Below are 12,113 nucleotides of genomic sequence, written 5' to 3' on the forward strand. Positions count from 1 at the left end.
GCACCGCAGCCTCGGCCTGGCCTCTGCCTTCGCTTCCTGCCGGCCGGAGCTGGAAGCTGGGCAGGCACCGAGCCGAGCGCTGGGGCCGGCCTGCAGCAGTGCCCTGCTGAACCTGGCCCCCAGGAGCCGGCAGCGCTGCCCGGGGGGAGAGGGAAAGCTGTGCTGTCTTTCCTAGACTGCTGCAGCGTCCCTGGAGTCAAAGGAGTTTGCTCCCAGGTGCTGAACCTGAGCCTTTAGCCTCAGCTGAGCTCAAACTCAGAGCTGCTGCAGGAAAGCAGCAGTGAAAGCAGAGCTGGCTCTGGCTGGGGCTGGCTCTGGCTCCATGGCCACATTCCTGTCTCTGGGGCTGTACAGACCCCATGAGTGCAGCTGCCCCAGGGCTCTGCTGGGGGCTAGGGGCTGCTGGTGAAGCCGATGCTGAATCCCAACCTCTTCACCTTCTTCCCTCTGCTTTGCCACCTCTCTGGTGGCACCCAGGGAGCAAGGGCACAGCAGGGATGCCCCCAGGCAGGGTCTGCCACTGAAGCTGGGCCCCAGACACCAGCTTTGGATTGTTTGGGGATTAGCCTGAAAATGTTAATGCAAAGGGGTGCCAGGGGCCCAGCTGCTGGCAGTGCTGCCAAGGGCAAGCAACCCCCTGGCAGCAAATCCCTGCAGGCACTAAGGAGCTTAGGGTGAAAATCCTCTGCAGCAGCTCCTGCCCAGGCTCCCTGTTCCCAAATGCTTCCTCAGGGTCAGCCCAGGCCTCACTTTCACCCCACCGTGCATTTTAGAAGGCATCTTCTTGGCTCTGGGGGGCAGGGAGCAGGGGACCCCTGAGGTTCCATTGGAGGTTCCTGAGCTCCCCAGGGAGGCTCCTGGCCCCAGGCCTCTCGGGGACCCCTCCTCCCCCTCAGCCCCCAGGGGAGGCATAGAGCACATCTCACACAGCTTTGATTTATTGTCCCCTCCTGTGCCAGAGAGGCTGTGCCCAGGCAGGGGGGGATGGCACCAGGGTGTGGCACTGGGGTCCCAGGGACGACAGAGGGGGGCAGCACATGCTGAGGTGGGGGGCAGGGAGGGACAGCAGGGGGAGTTAGGGCTGGGGGTGGCAGTGAGGGGGAGGGCAGGGGCTGAGCCTGCATGCAGGTGGGGCCGGCAGGGGTCCCTGCATGCTGCTGGGGGGGGGGGGCGCGGGAGGCCCTGGCCTGAGGTGGGGACCCGCAGGCACAGGAGAGGAGCCGAGACCCTTCCTCCCCCGGGGCCGTGCCTGTGCCCCGCGGGCCCTACCCCCGCTCGCAGATGAGCTCCACCACGCTGTGCTCCATGGGCACGGGGTCGAGGCAGCGGTGGGTGGCGCTGGCGGCCACCTCGTCCAGCAGCCCCTGCACCACTCGCTCGTCGTCGGCGAAGCGCCAGAGGTAGAGCTGCAGGTAGTGGCCATCGACCTGCACCTGCTGCAGCCCGAAGCGGCCCAGCGTGCGCAGCCGCACGCACTCCAGCAGCGTCTTCAGGCTGATCTTGATGATCCCTGTCAGCACCGACACCTGCGGGGCAGGGGGGCAGTCAGCACCGGCCCCGGGGGGCACAGGGGGCAGGGGGCCCCTGTCAGCACCGGCCCTGGGGGGGGCAGGGGGCCCGTCAGCACCGCCCCGGGGGGCACAGGGGGCCCTGTCTGCACCGCCCCTGGGGGGAGGGCAGAGCAGGGACAGGTGGCACAGGGGTGGAGCTGTGGCACTCTGCAGGCTGTCAGCTCCTGGGTTGTTCTCATCCTGGGCACCAGTGCCCCTGCCCCTGTCTTGGCACTCGGGATGCAGGACACTGGGGATGTGTGGCACAGCAGCATCAGGACTCCTGTGGCCTGGAGGCCTCTAGTCCCATCAGTGTGGGCATGTGGGTGGCAGGAGGGACACTCCTGGCCTGGCTGCTGCTGCTGCCAAGCTTGGCACAGGGCATGGGACACTCCTGGCCTGGCTGCTGCTGCCAAGCTTGGCACAGGGCATGGGACACTCCTGGCCTGGCTGTCAGGAGCACAGGAGGCCCCAGGTCAGTGCAGGGTCACAGGGACCTTGCTGCGGTCACCAGCTGCAGGGACCCCCCCCAGCTCCTGACACGGAGGGCAGGGGAGCACCAGGGGACAGTGGAACAGCCTGGTCCTGGTCATCAGCTCCTGGGCCCCCCCTGAGCCCCAGTGCCTGGGCCTGGGTTCAGCAGGGGGGAGGGCAGCTGCAGCACCCTGGGGACACAGGGGTGGCCTCACCTTGTTGAACTCCACGGGGCTGAAGATGTCGATGCGCTCGGAGAAGAGCTTCTGGATGTTGCTGAGCAGGTGAGTGTCCATGGGGGCACTGGGGACAGGGACACCCCAGCAGTTACCAGGGAGATGTGGGGGGAGGGGGACAGGGGGGGCAGGAGGTACTGGGACAGCCTGGGGACACAAGGACAAGGGACAGGAGGAGGGCAGTGGATGTGGGGACAGCAGGGAGCAGGGGGAGGGACAGGACACCAAGGGATGAGACACAGGGGGACAGGAAAGGGACACTGGGACAGTCGGGGGGGTGTAGGGATGGGGGGCAGGGCAGGGCAGGCCGGGGGGGAGCCGGGGGGGGGCAGGCCGGGCCCGGGGGGGCAGGGCAGGGCAGGGCTGACCTGGGGGTGTAGCTGGGCGCGTAGCGGCTGGGTGCCCGCGAGCTGCTGTAGACGGAGAAGGCTCTGCGGCTGGAGTCGCTGCTCTGTGCCCGCCGCACGCCCTCCTCGAAGAGCTGCCCCACCTGCGCACCACCTCCTCAGAGCTGGCCTGGCACCGCGTGCCCCCCGGGACCCTCCCTCCAAAGACCCCCAGGGGCCTGCAGCATCTCTTCTCGACCCTCTGGGGATTTCAGCCGCTCCACCCAGCACCCTCTGGGACCCCCAGGACCCCCCAGGGACTGTTAGAGGTTGAATCAGATCCCCGCAGCGTTCCCCTCTCCCCCCAGGGAGCAGCCGCACCCTGCTGACCCTGCGGCAGCGGGAGCAGACCTGGGCTTCTGGGGGGCGCCTCAGGGCCTCTGAGAGACCCTCTGGGATCACCCCGGGGAGACTTCCCCGCCCCGGGCCCCCAGCCCCCACCTGGATGTCGATGGCGGTGATGTCCTCCACCACGCGCTTCATGACGGCGCGCACGTTGCGGGGCTCCACGGTGCCCAGCCAGTCCCTGGTCTCCACACTCTTCCTCAGCATCTGCGCCACGGCCGCGCCCTGCACCTGCACGTAGTGGTCCAGCAGCCGCTGCGCCGCCGCCCGCGCCTCCGCGCACAGCACCGGCCCCGGCGCCGCCGCGCCGCACTCCTGCGGGGGGCCAGAGGAGCTCCTTCACTGCGAGGGTCCCAGAGGGTCCCAGAGCCCCGCAGCAGGCTGCCCAGGCAGGCTGTGGAGTCTCCTCGGGAGGCTTTCCAGCCCCCTCTGGCTGGGTTCTGCCTGAGCTGTGCTGGACTCTGGGGCCCTGCTCCGGCAGGGGGCTGGACTCACACAGACCCAGCCGGGCTGGGGGAGACCTCCGAGACCACCAAGCCCCCAGCCCCACCTGAGCAGCCAGACCCTGGCACCCAGGGCCTCCTCCAGGCCTTTCTGACCAGGGACACTGACCCCAGCCCCCCCCAGGCAGCACATCCCGAGGGCAATCTCTGCCTGTGAGGAACTCCTTGCTAAGCCTAAACCTCCCCTGGCACAGCCTGAGACTGTGCCCTCCTGTTCTGTGCTGGTGCCTGGGAGGAGAGACCAACCCCCACCTGGCTATGGCATGCTGATGCCCCGGGGGGCACAAGGGATGGTGCCCAGGCCACCCCCCCTGCAGCAGCACCACTGCCATGCCCGTTGGGGGGCACTTGCAGACCCCTGGAGGTGCCCATGGGGACACCTGGGAGACGCTGGCACAGCTAAGCAGCCTTCTGCCCCCCTCAGGGCCGTGCCAGGGGTGGCCAGGGGGGTCAGCTCAGGCTCCCCCAGAACACCTGGAGGCACACAGGGAGCGAAGGCAGACACACAACACACACAATCCCCCCCAGCCCACAGGGGAGCCTGGGTCCCACAGACCCCCTGGGGCCCCCCTGGGGCCAGGCAGACTGCGGAGGGTCCTCTCAGAGGCGGCTGGGGGACACAGGTGGGGGGGGGGCTCCCTGCCTCCACACCCCCCCGCTACCTCGCTGTGTGCTGCCGGGCACAGGGGCACGTGGCGGCCGCCCGGTGGCACCCTGGGGGCGCTCGGGGTCCCCTCAGGGCCATCTGGGGCCCGCTGGGGGAGCCCCAGAGCTCACCTGGGGAGGGAACTGCTCGTCGGTGAGGGTCAGGATGTAGCTGATGGTGGTGGCCTCGTAGTCCAGGCAGAGGCGGGAGAGCAGCAGCAGCAGGGCCGGGGGCGCCGCGGGGGCGCCCCGCTCGGCAGGGCTGTCGGCGAAGCCGCGGGCGGTGCGGCACAGCCAGCGCACGAAGGCCACCACCAGCCCCTCCCGCACGGCCTCCACGCAGAACTCCCCCTGCCGGGGCACAGGGATCGCACCCCAGAGCCGGCACCCCGGGCACTGCACCCCACAGCTGGCACCACACCCCACAGCTGGCACCCCGGGCACTGCACCCCACAGCTGGCACCCCGGGGGAACTGCACCCCACAGCTGGCACCCCGGGCTCCGCACCCCACAGCTGGCACCCCGGGCACTGCGCCCCACAGCTGGCACCCCGGGCACTGCGCCCCACAGCCATCCTCTGCAGCCACCCAATCCCTGCAGCGACCCCCAGACCGCCCTGGGTAGCCCCAGGTGGTTCACAGCCCTCCCACACTGCCCTGTCCAGACCCCAGGTGGTTCAAGACCCCTCCCAATAGCCCTCTGCAGCCCCCCCATGGCCCATCAGCCCCCCAGCTGCCCTCTGCAGCCCCCCCATGGCCCATGACCCCTCCACCCCCCAGTGCCAGCCCCAGCCCAGCCCCAGCGATCCCCCAAGCCCCCTCCCCGTGCCGCCCCGCAGCCCACCTTGAAGTAGGGCAGGCTGGCGAAGGCGACGTCCCTGGCGGTGAAGAGCTGCACGTAGGCCAGGACGGCCTTGAGCTGGCCGAGCACGGAGGAGGAGAGGGTGGCCAGCAGGTCGGGCAGGCCGGGCCCCTCCTTGCCGGGGGGCCGCGGGGCGGCCAGGGCCTGGCGCACGTCGCCCAGGCAGCCCAGGAAGAAGGTCTGCAGCGCCCGCAGGTAGCGCCCCACGCGCTCCCGCGCCGCCCGCGCCACCAGCGCCGCCCCGGCCTGGGCGCCAGCAGCGGGCAGCAGCTCCAGCAGGGCGCGCAGGCGGCGGTGGAAGCGGTCCAGGGCCCGCACCAGCAGCGAGGTGTCGCCCAGGCCGCGCTCCAGCGCCAGGCGCCGCTCCAGCAGCTCAAAGTAGCGGCCGGTGAGGCTGGCGGCGAAGGCCTCCAGCCGGCCCTCCCCGGCGCCCGCGCGGCCCTCGAACAGGCTGCGGTAGGAGGCCGCCAGCAGGCAGAGGGTGCCCACGAAGGCCGAGCTGCCGCGGTCCACGAAGTCGAGGATGTCGGAGGCGGGCGGCGGCGTGGCGCCGGCGCCGGAGGGGTCGGGGGGCGGCAGCTCGGCCTCCAGCGCCGCCAGCTCGGCCTCCAGGCGGGCGCCGGCGTGGCTCAGGAACTCCTGGCACAGCTCCTCCGGGGGCTCCTCCAGCTGCAGCAGCATCTCCACGCACTCGGTGAGCTCCTTGGGGTCCAAGGTCTCCTCCCTGCGGGGTGGGCGGACGAGGGGTCACGGGGGGGGGGAGAGGCAGCAGGGAAAGCCCTCAGGAGGCCTCAGAGCAAGCAGGGACTGCAGAAAAGCAGTGGGGAAGAGTCAGTGCAGCCCAGGGAGCAGGGCACAAGGGGCAGGGCACAAGGGGGCAGGGCGCAAGGAGCAGGGCGCAAGGAGCAGGGCACAAGGGGCAGGGCCCAAGGGGGCAGGGCACAAGGAGCAGGGCGCAAGGGGCAGGGCGCAAGGGGCAGGGCACAAGGGGCAGGGCCCAAGGAGCAGGGCACAAGGGGCAGGGCACAAGGAGCAGGGCGCAAGGGGCAGGGCACAGGGGGCAGGGCCCAAGGGAGCAGGGCCCAAGGAGCAGGGCCCAAGGAGCAGGGCACAGGGGGCAGGGCCCAAGGGAGCAGGGCGCAAGGAGCAGGGCACAGGGGGCAGGGCGCAAGGAGCAGGGCCCAAGGGGCAGGGCACAAGGGGCAGGGCCCAAGGGGCAGGGTCCAAGGGGCAGGGCACAAGGAGCAGGGCACAAGGGGCAGGGCACAAGGGGCAGGGTCCAAGGGGCAGGGCACAAGGAGCAGGGCACAAGGGGCAGGGCACAAGGGGCAGGGCGCAAGGGGCAGGGCACAAGGGGCAGGGCGCAAGGAGCAGGGCACAGGGGGCAGGGCGCAAGGGGCAGGGCCCAAGGAGCAGGGCACAAGGGGCAGGGCACAAGGGGCAGGGCACAAGGGGCAGGGCCCAAGGGAGCAGGGCGCAAGGAGCAGGGCACAAGGAGCAGGGCACAAGGGGCAGGGCGCAAGGGGCAGGGCACAAGGGGCAGGGTCCAAGGAGCAGGGCGCAAGGAGCAGGGTGCAAGGGGCAGGGCTCTCAGGGGCAGGGCTCTCAGGAGCACCCTCAGCAGCTCCAGGAGGCTCCAGCTGCCCCTTAGCACAAGCACAGCAGCACCCCTGGCGCACAGCCCTGGGGAGCTCAGGCAGAGCCACCCTGGCTCAGTGCTCCGAGCTGCCCTGGGGCTGCCCTCCGCAGGCTCCGGCCGAACAGCCCTGAGGAGCGGACTGCTGCCGCGCGGAGCCCACGCGCCACGGCCGTGGCGCCAGGAGGCTGCCCTGGGCCTGGCTGCCTCGGCTCCCGGGGACCCTCCCCGCCGGGGGCAGCCCCAGGGCGGACGCACCGGAGGCGGGCGCGCAGGCGCCGGGCCAGCTCGGCCATGATGGCTTGGCTCTCGTCCTCGATGGCACGGAAGGAGGGCAGGTGGCGGTAGTGGCGCAGCACGGCGCGGGCGCGGGCGTGGCAGCGCAGGGCCCGCGCGGGCTCTCCGCCCGGCGCCGCCCAGCGCCGCAGCCGCCCCGGCACCTCCACCAGCGACTGCAGCTTCCGCAGCAGCGCCTGCACCCCTGAGGGGCAAGGGGGGTGGGGCAGTGAGCGCGGGCGGCACCGCGACCTGCCCCTGCGGGGCGCCCCCCCGCGGCCGCTCCCCACCGCGGTACCTGCCCCCGGCCCCTGCAGACCCGCCCCTGCCGGGGGCTCTGCCCCCTCAGCCCTCCTCCCCACAGCTGCCCTCCAAGGCCCCGGGGCCTGCCCCACACCTCCCGGATCTGTCCCCCGGGCGCCCCCAACCCCTCTCGCCCTACCCCTGCCAACCGCAACCGCTGCCCGGCCCCGGGGCCCCAGCCCCGGCCCCCAGGCTCTGCGCCGGCCCCGCACCTGCCAGCTGCGCCCCGCGGCGGTGCCGGTCGTGCAGCGCGGCGCTGACGCGGGCGCTGGAGGTGCTGATGGCAGCCATGTTGGCAGCCAGCTCGTCCATCTCGGCCTCCATGCGGCGGAAGTCCACCTTCATCTTGCGGATGGTGTCTGGGGAGCGGCAGGCAGGGCTGGGGTGCTGCGGCCGCCCCGCGGGCAGGGCCCCCCGGCGCCCCCCGGCGCCCCCCGGCGCTCACCGGTGGCGGAGATGAACTTGTTGTAGTTCTCGTAGAGCAGGGTCTGCATGTCGCTGTCCAGGGCGCGGATCTCCCGCCCCAGCGCCGCCTCGCGGGCCAGCAGCTGCCCCAGGGGGCACTCGCTGCGCACCTGTGGGGGGCAAGGCTGCCACGACTGCCCCCGGCCCCCGCCGGCCCCCCCCAGCCCCCTCCCGCGCCTCCAGCTCAGCCCCGGGAGCCTCTGTGGCCCCGCTGGGGGCCTGAGCTGCCCCCTAAACCCCTGGCTGCCTTCCCCGGGAGCCTGCCAGAACCACACCAGAGCTCACTGCCGCCCGGGAAGCTCTCCCGAGTCCGGGAGATGTCCCCCAGGAGCTCTCCAAGGTGCTCCTGGGATCCTCAGCTGCCCCCCGGGGGCTGCAGCTCCCACCGCAAGCGGTGTCAATTGCTCCTGAGCCCTCTCAACCGCTCCAGAGGGCCCCACCGAGAAGGGGGCAATCCCCTAAGGACTCCCTGTGGCCCCCCTGGAGTCTCCCTCTGGGGCGCCCCAAGGAGCTGAGGGCCCACGGGGCAGGGCCTGTCGGGGGGGTTTAAAGGGTCCCGCAGCGGCCTTTGGGGGTCCCTGCCACGGGTGGGGGGGGACCGCGGGAGGGGTCTCCACCAAGCCTTGGGGGCGGCGAGTGGGGGGAGGGGGCCAGGGCCAGGGTCAAAGGTCACCTTAGTGAGGAAGACTTCAGGATCGAAGTGGGGGCCGTTGATGTCGGCGGGGTCCGGGGCCGCCTCCGCCGCCTCGGCCGCGGCCGGGCCGTAGTAGCGCTGCAGCGGGCCGTGAGGCCGCCGCCACGCGCCGCCGCCCCCGCCGCTGCCGGCCTCGGGGCTGCCGCCGGCCCCGCTCCCCGCCGCCGCCTCCGGCTCCGCCATCGCGCCGGCACTTCCGCCCCCGGCCGCGACTTCCGGCTCCTCGCAACGTCACTTCCGGCCGCGCGGCGCCATCGCCGCGGCAACCGCGCGCGCTCCCCGCCCTGCCGGCGGCTGCGGCTCCGCCCCCTGGGGGCGGGGACCCCGCGCCGGGAGCCCCCGCGCCGGGAGCCGCAGCCGCCCCCTCCCCGCGGCCGCCCCCTCCCCGCGGCCGCCCCCTCCCCGCCGCTCCTCGGAGCCAAACCCCGCTCCGAAGGTCACTGCTGTCTCTCCTCTGCCTTCCCCAACCCACCCTCTGACAAATCCTTCCCGGACCCAAGCGGCCTCCGTGAGAAGCTTCTCTCAGCCTCTGCCCTTCCCTGCACATCTCCAAGCGTTGCAGCACTGCCAGAGCTGCAAGAAACAGCACCTCTGCTGCCAGATGCTCTTTGCACTGATCTAATGATCCAAGGGAGCACCTTTGAAGGGTGTGGGGAGGCAATGGGAGACTCTGCGTGGTGCAAATCCAGGTGGCTTTGGCTCTCCTTCCTTGCAGGGCTCACCCCCAGCTTCACCAGAGGATGATGCAGACCAGGCTAGCATTTAAACAAAGCCTTGCTGCTCTGCAGCTCTTCACTGCAGCAGAGAGAACCAGGCTCCAGATCGGGTGTTCACTTTATTTCCAAGCAGTTCAGGTTTCATTTCAGCTCAGGGACACAATGGATGGGAAGAGGCTTCCAAGCCAAGGGGAAACCGGAGCCAGGAATCATCTGAGTGGCCACTCTGGAATGTAAGCAACAGCAAATCTTTCCCATTTCACAAACCAGCACCCTAAACTCTGCAGCTTCACAGTTCAGGTGGCCACAGGGATCTGGATTTGTCAGCCAGGTCTCCTCACCAGCTCAGTTCCGAGCCTCAGCAAGGAGGTGACACAACAGTGTCCCTTCAAAACCCACCCCGAGACACGGAGCGCAAGGCAAGAGGTGAAGGCTTTCAAGGACACCAGGATGGGTTACACATGGCAATGCCTTTGGAGTCCAACAGTTGCTTTATAAAGAGGTGTCTGAGACCAGCCAGAACGAGGACAAGGAGCTGGCAGAAGGAAAAGTTACTTGGGAGGTCTGGGACAGACCAAAGACTCCACCGCAGGGCGACCGAGGAAGGAGCCGAACAAGTCCCTCCAGGCTGTGGTTCTGTTCTGCAAAGCCTGCAGCAGCAGAGCTCAGGAGCCTGCTCTGGACACGAGATAGTAGAGGATGAAGAAGACAAGGACCAGTCCCGCCGAGACGGAGCAGAGCAGCCTGCGGTTGTCCCTCCCGGAGCGAGCCATGCCGGAGAAGCGCTTCAGGCTGCCGCTGAGCAGCCCGGTCACGCTCAGCAAGTCCGAGTCCTGCGGGGAGCAGCAGCCAGAGGGAGGCGTTGGGACAGCAGGGGGAGGCACTGAACACAGAACAAGCTGTCCCCGAAGCGTCCCACCCGCTGCTGGCCGACATCCCCTGCACGGGGAGCTGCCCAGAGCTGCCACCTCCCTGTGCCCCTGGCGGCTCTCAGGAGCTCCTTCCCGCCCTGTGCTCAGGCTGCAGCAGCAGCAGCAGCCCCACCGTGGCCACATCAGAGGAGCAGAAACAGGCCTGTTCCAAGCTGAAACCAAACCACCTCCTGTTTGACACCAAGGTCAGACTGCCTGGTGCCTGCCCAGGATCTGATGCTTTGTATAGCCAGAAGCCCACTGGGGACAGGATTAGTTACGTTCCCTGGTTAGCCAAACCCACCATGGGGACCTCGCCTCATCTGCTAACTGCAGCCCTGCACGCTGAAGGGAGGTGTTGAGAGCCAGCAGGAGAGAGCCACAGCTCCCACACTGTGCCTGCTGCCTTACCATGCCGTCCAGGTACCGGTTCTGCTCCTCAGCATCTTTGTCAATGTCCAGAGCCAGCTGCACAGATAAAGGAGGAAACAGCTATTGATGAACTTCCGATGTAGAGAGACCCTCTGACACATCCAGTGCTGCAGGGACTCACAAAGCACACTACAAAAAGCCAGGCCCTGCCTCCTGCAGACTCAGAGGCTTGTTCAGCAGAGCAGCAGACTGAGGGCAGCAGCAAGTGCTCGAGTATTTCATCTCTGCAGTGCTGAAAATAAAGCTTGACTGCCTGCCACTGTCAGATCCAGGCCAGGAGCATTTAAAGGCTGGGACACAACTGCAGGACTTCAGCCTCTCCTTCCACAAGCTGAGTCACTGACTCCCACTGAGCTCTAAACCAAAGTATTTGATTTACACCAGGAGCAGCCCAGCTTTAGGAACGCTCCTGGCACAGCAGCACCTGCAGGCTGTGACAAGGAGGGGTGCCTGGCATCACCCCTCTGGGCAGCTTGTATGGTTGTGCCTCAAACCTCCCTCCCTGAGCACTGTGGAAATCACATCACTCCTGGTAGGTGATGTTGCTAAAGCTCAGAACGCAGGTGGGAACTCACAGAGCTGTCCCCAGCATTCCACCAGTGACAGTGAACCACACTGTCCCCAGCCAGGAAGAGTCTCCGGGGTGTAGGAAGCCCTCTGTGGACCCCAGGCTTGCATTCCCTAACCCCTGACAGATCCTTCCTGCACTCCAGCGACTCACCGACTTCAGCCTGGTGACCTTGCTGGCCAGGCTGTCTGCCATGCGCTTGTTCTCTGCATCCAGCACATCCTCCACGGCACCTGGACCCTGCCCTGGAGGAGGAGAGGAGGAGGAGAGGAGGATGAGCTCTCCCTGCTGGCACAGGCAGCGCTGCGTTTGCCGATCCAGCGTGGCAGGGGAGGCAGAGCCAGCTTGCTGCCCCCAGCGCTTGCCAGGGAGGCTGCCGCAGCTGGCTGATGGCATCTGTGGCTCGTGGGGCACTGGCAGGCTCCTTGTGGCAGAAGCACAGCAGACTGCACCCTGGCACCAAGCTGTGAACCCTGACGCCTGCCCCGAGCCGCCACCAGCAGCTGCAGCACAGCAGCTTCAGCACAGCAGCTTCAGCACAGCAGCTTCCTGCCCCAGTGCTGCCCCAGGCCGGGACTGGGGACCTGGACACCTTTAGTCCTCCGGTCATTTCGGAGATCCCCCGGGGCTGTGCCTCCCCTCCCCGGGGCTGTGCCTCCCCCCCCCCGGGGCCGTGCCTCCCCACCCGGGGCCGTGCCTCCCCCCCGGGGGCTGTGCCTCCCCCCGGGGGCTGTGCCCCCCCCCCGGGGCTGTGCCTCCCCCCCGGGGGCTGTGCCTCCTCCCGGGGGCTGTGCTTCCCCCCGGGGCTGTGCCTCCCCCCCGGGGCTGTGCCTCCCCCGGGCCGGGCCGGGCCTGAGGCGGCTCCTAGAGGGCGGCGTGCAGGCTCCGTTCCCCTCCCAGCCCCGAGCGGCGGCGGCGATCCTCAGCCACCCCCTAGACCCCACAACCGGCACCACCAACCCACCGCCCCCCGGCCCCGGGCCTCACCTCGGCCCCACTCCGCCATGGCGGCGCCGGCCCCGCCTCGCTGGGCGGAGCCCCCCGCGCCCCGCCCCCCGCGCCCCGCCCCCCCGCGATGGCGGCTGCCGGCCGCCGGTGCCCGGTGCCTGCCG

The 12,113-nt window shown here is 69.5% G+C and overlaps 2 protein-coding genes across 2 annotated transcripts; both read right to left on the minus strand.

Moving 5' to 3' along the window:
* Positions 1 to 922: 922 nt before the first annotated feature.
* VPS51 (VPS51 subunit of GARP complex) lies at positions 923 to 8,571 on the minus strand. The gene is made up of 10 exons (XM_068148477.1): positions 8,354 to 8,571; positions 7,661 to 7,790; positions 7,428 to 7,574; positions 6,895 to 7,117; positions 4,983 to 5,724; positions 4,272 to 4,490; positions 3,088 to 3,306; positions 2,629 to 2,750; positions 2,240 to 2,327; positions 923 to 1,526 (listed from the first exon to the last, which is right to left on the minus strand). The coding sequence occupies exons 1-10, from the start codon at positions 8,555 to 8,557 to the stop codon at positions 1,266 to 1,268; spliced, it is 2,355 nt and encodes a 784-aa protein (XP_068004578.1). The 5' UTR covers positions 8,558 to 8,571; the 3' UTR covers positions 923 to 1,265.
* Positions 8,572 to 9,658: 1,087 nt separating this feature from the next.
* Positions 9,659 to 12,039, minus strand: BET1L (Bet1 golgi vesicular membrane trafficking protein like). The gene is made up of 4 exons (XM_068148486.1): positions 11,989 to 12,039; positions 11,155 to 11,246; positions 10,413 to 10,469; positions 9,659 to 9,923 (listed from the first exon to the last, which is right to left on the minus strand). Exons 1-4 carry the CDS (start codon positions 12,005 to 12,007, stop codon positions 9,756 to 9,758), a joined length of 336 nt encoding a protein of 111 aa, XP_068004587.1. The 5' UTR covers positions 12,008 to 12,039; the 3' UTR covers positions 9,659 to 9,755.
* Positions 12,040 to 12,113: the final 74 nt, after the last annotated feature.

This window comes from Melanerpes formicivorus, unplaced genomic scaffold, assembly GCF_026170545.1.
Source record: "Melanerpes formicivorus ecotype bairdi unplaced genomic scaffold, bMelFor1.0.p_v2 SCAF_16, whole genome shotgun sequence".
Lineage (NCBI taxonomy): Eukaryota > Metazoa > Chordata > Aves > Piciformes > Picidae > Melanerpes > Melanerpes formicivorus.